This window comes from Asparagus officinalis, chromosome 3 (assembly GCF_001876935.1).
Source record: "Asparagus officinalis chromosome 3, Aspof.V1, whole genome shotgun sequence".
In the NCBI taxonomy this organism is placed as follows: Eukaryota; Viridiplantae; Streptophyta; class Magnoliopsida; order Asparagales; family Asparagaceae; genus Asparagus; species Asparagus officinalis.
This window is the reverse complement of record NC_033796.1, coordinates 11986967-11988287: the sequence shown is the minus strand read 5'-3', so window position 1 is coordinate 11988287 and position 1321 is coordinate 11986967. Positions and strand designations below refer to the sequence as shown.

At 45.0% G+C, this 1321-nt stretch overlaps 1 protein-coding gene across 1 annotated transcript; it reads left to right on the top strand.

The window, feature by feature from the left end:
- LOC109834632 (light-inducible protein CPRF2-like) lies at positions 249-950 on the top strand (the record flags this gene model as incomplete). Its single annotated transcript, XM_020402665.1, has 1 exon — positions 249-950. A coding segment is annotated over one exon (456 nt), but the record flags the coding sequence as incomplete, so codon positions are not given.

Genomic DNA, 1321 nt, shown 5'->3' with positions numbered 1-1321 from the left:
TGGCGGCGACCGAACCTGGTGGTGGTGGAGGCGGCACTAGGGTTAGGGTTAGGGGCTCTGATACCAAATAGGAATTTTGAGAGAGAGAAATTGAATCAGGAAAAAGCCACTTTCTTCATTAACCTCTTAGGCTTATATAATGTGTTACATTTTACATCCAAGCCCTTATCTTTCTATAAACTACATATTTCAACACCCTTCCATGAATTTGCATTTCCAACTACAGGGCAATCCTCACAGATAGTTAATTTGGACAATCTAATATCTTCATTGTTCAGGTCAAGATGGCAGAGGATGGTGTAAAGAGAGTAACCGGTGCCAGTCCAATGTTTCCAACAATGTCCGACATGTCCTCCATCAGCATTCCCTTTTCCGGGAGCCCATCTGACGCAACTTCTGAAGCTGCTGTGCCCATCCAGGATGACCCGAACCTCTTCTTCCAGGCCCCACCACCCAATGACCAGAGAACGAACTCCGGCCTCCCTGAGCTCACCTCCTCTGCTCCTCCACCCATTGATGGTATTATCAATGGCTCTATGCCTGGAGGAAAGATGGGTCGAACTGCGTCCATGCAGCGGGTGGCGAGCTTGGAGCACCTCCAGAAGAGGATCCGTGGAACCCCAGGCTCATGGGGGTCCGGTCCGTGGGATTCTGCTGGGTGGGACCCGGAAACCTCCGGCAACAAGAAACATAACCAGGTATGAAGATGTATTTATGCTAGCTATTGTGCATTGGAGCGTAAAATTAATCCCTATCCCCATTGTTATCTATTATGGATGCTGTATGTGCTGCAACCTCTTGTTTGTCTAGCGTGTTTATGATGTGCTTTTGTGTCATGAGTCTTATGTATGGGTGGTATACAGAGTTTACATGTATTCGTCTCCCATGGCGTTTTTGCCCATTTCAATGTAAATGAAGATTAGAAATGCAATGCATTAGTTTATGGACTTTGCTCAATTTTCTTGTTCCTTGAAGGGATACTCTCAACAGTTGTAGATCCACCAATACGTACTTTCCCCCCTTGTTAATTTAATCAAGTGGAAGTTATGCAGCAGTGGCAATCAAATTACGCTCCGCTAATTGAGGGACCCAACAAAGGCATCTGAAACCAACGGTACTTGCTTGTAGCATAGACTATGGCATCTCTGGTCCCCAAAGGATATACCATGATTTGTTGGTCAACCTTCTTGCTGTATTATTTTCCCCTTCCCAACTTTTAGATAACGCACGTAAAGTCTCACCGTCCTTTTTAATGAAGCTTTAATTAAGTTGGGATTGAATGAGGTGTGTAACATTTACATGTAAGCTCAATAGTGCATGT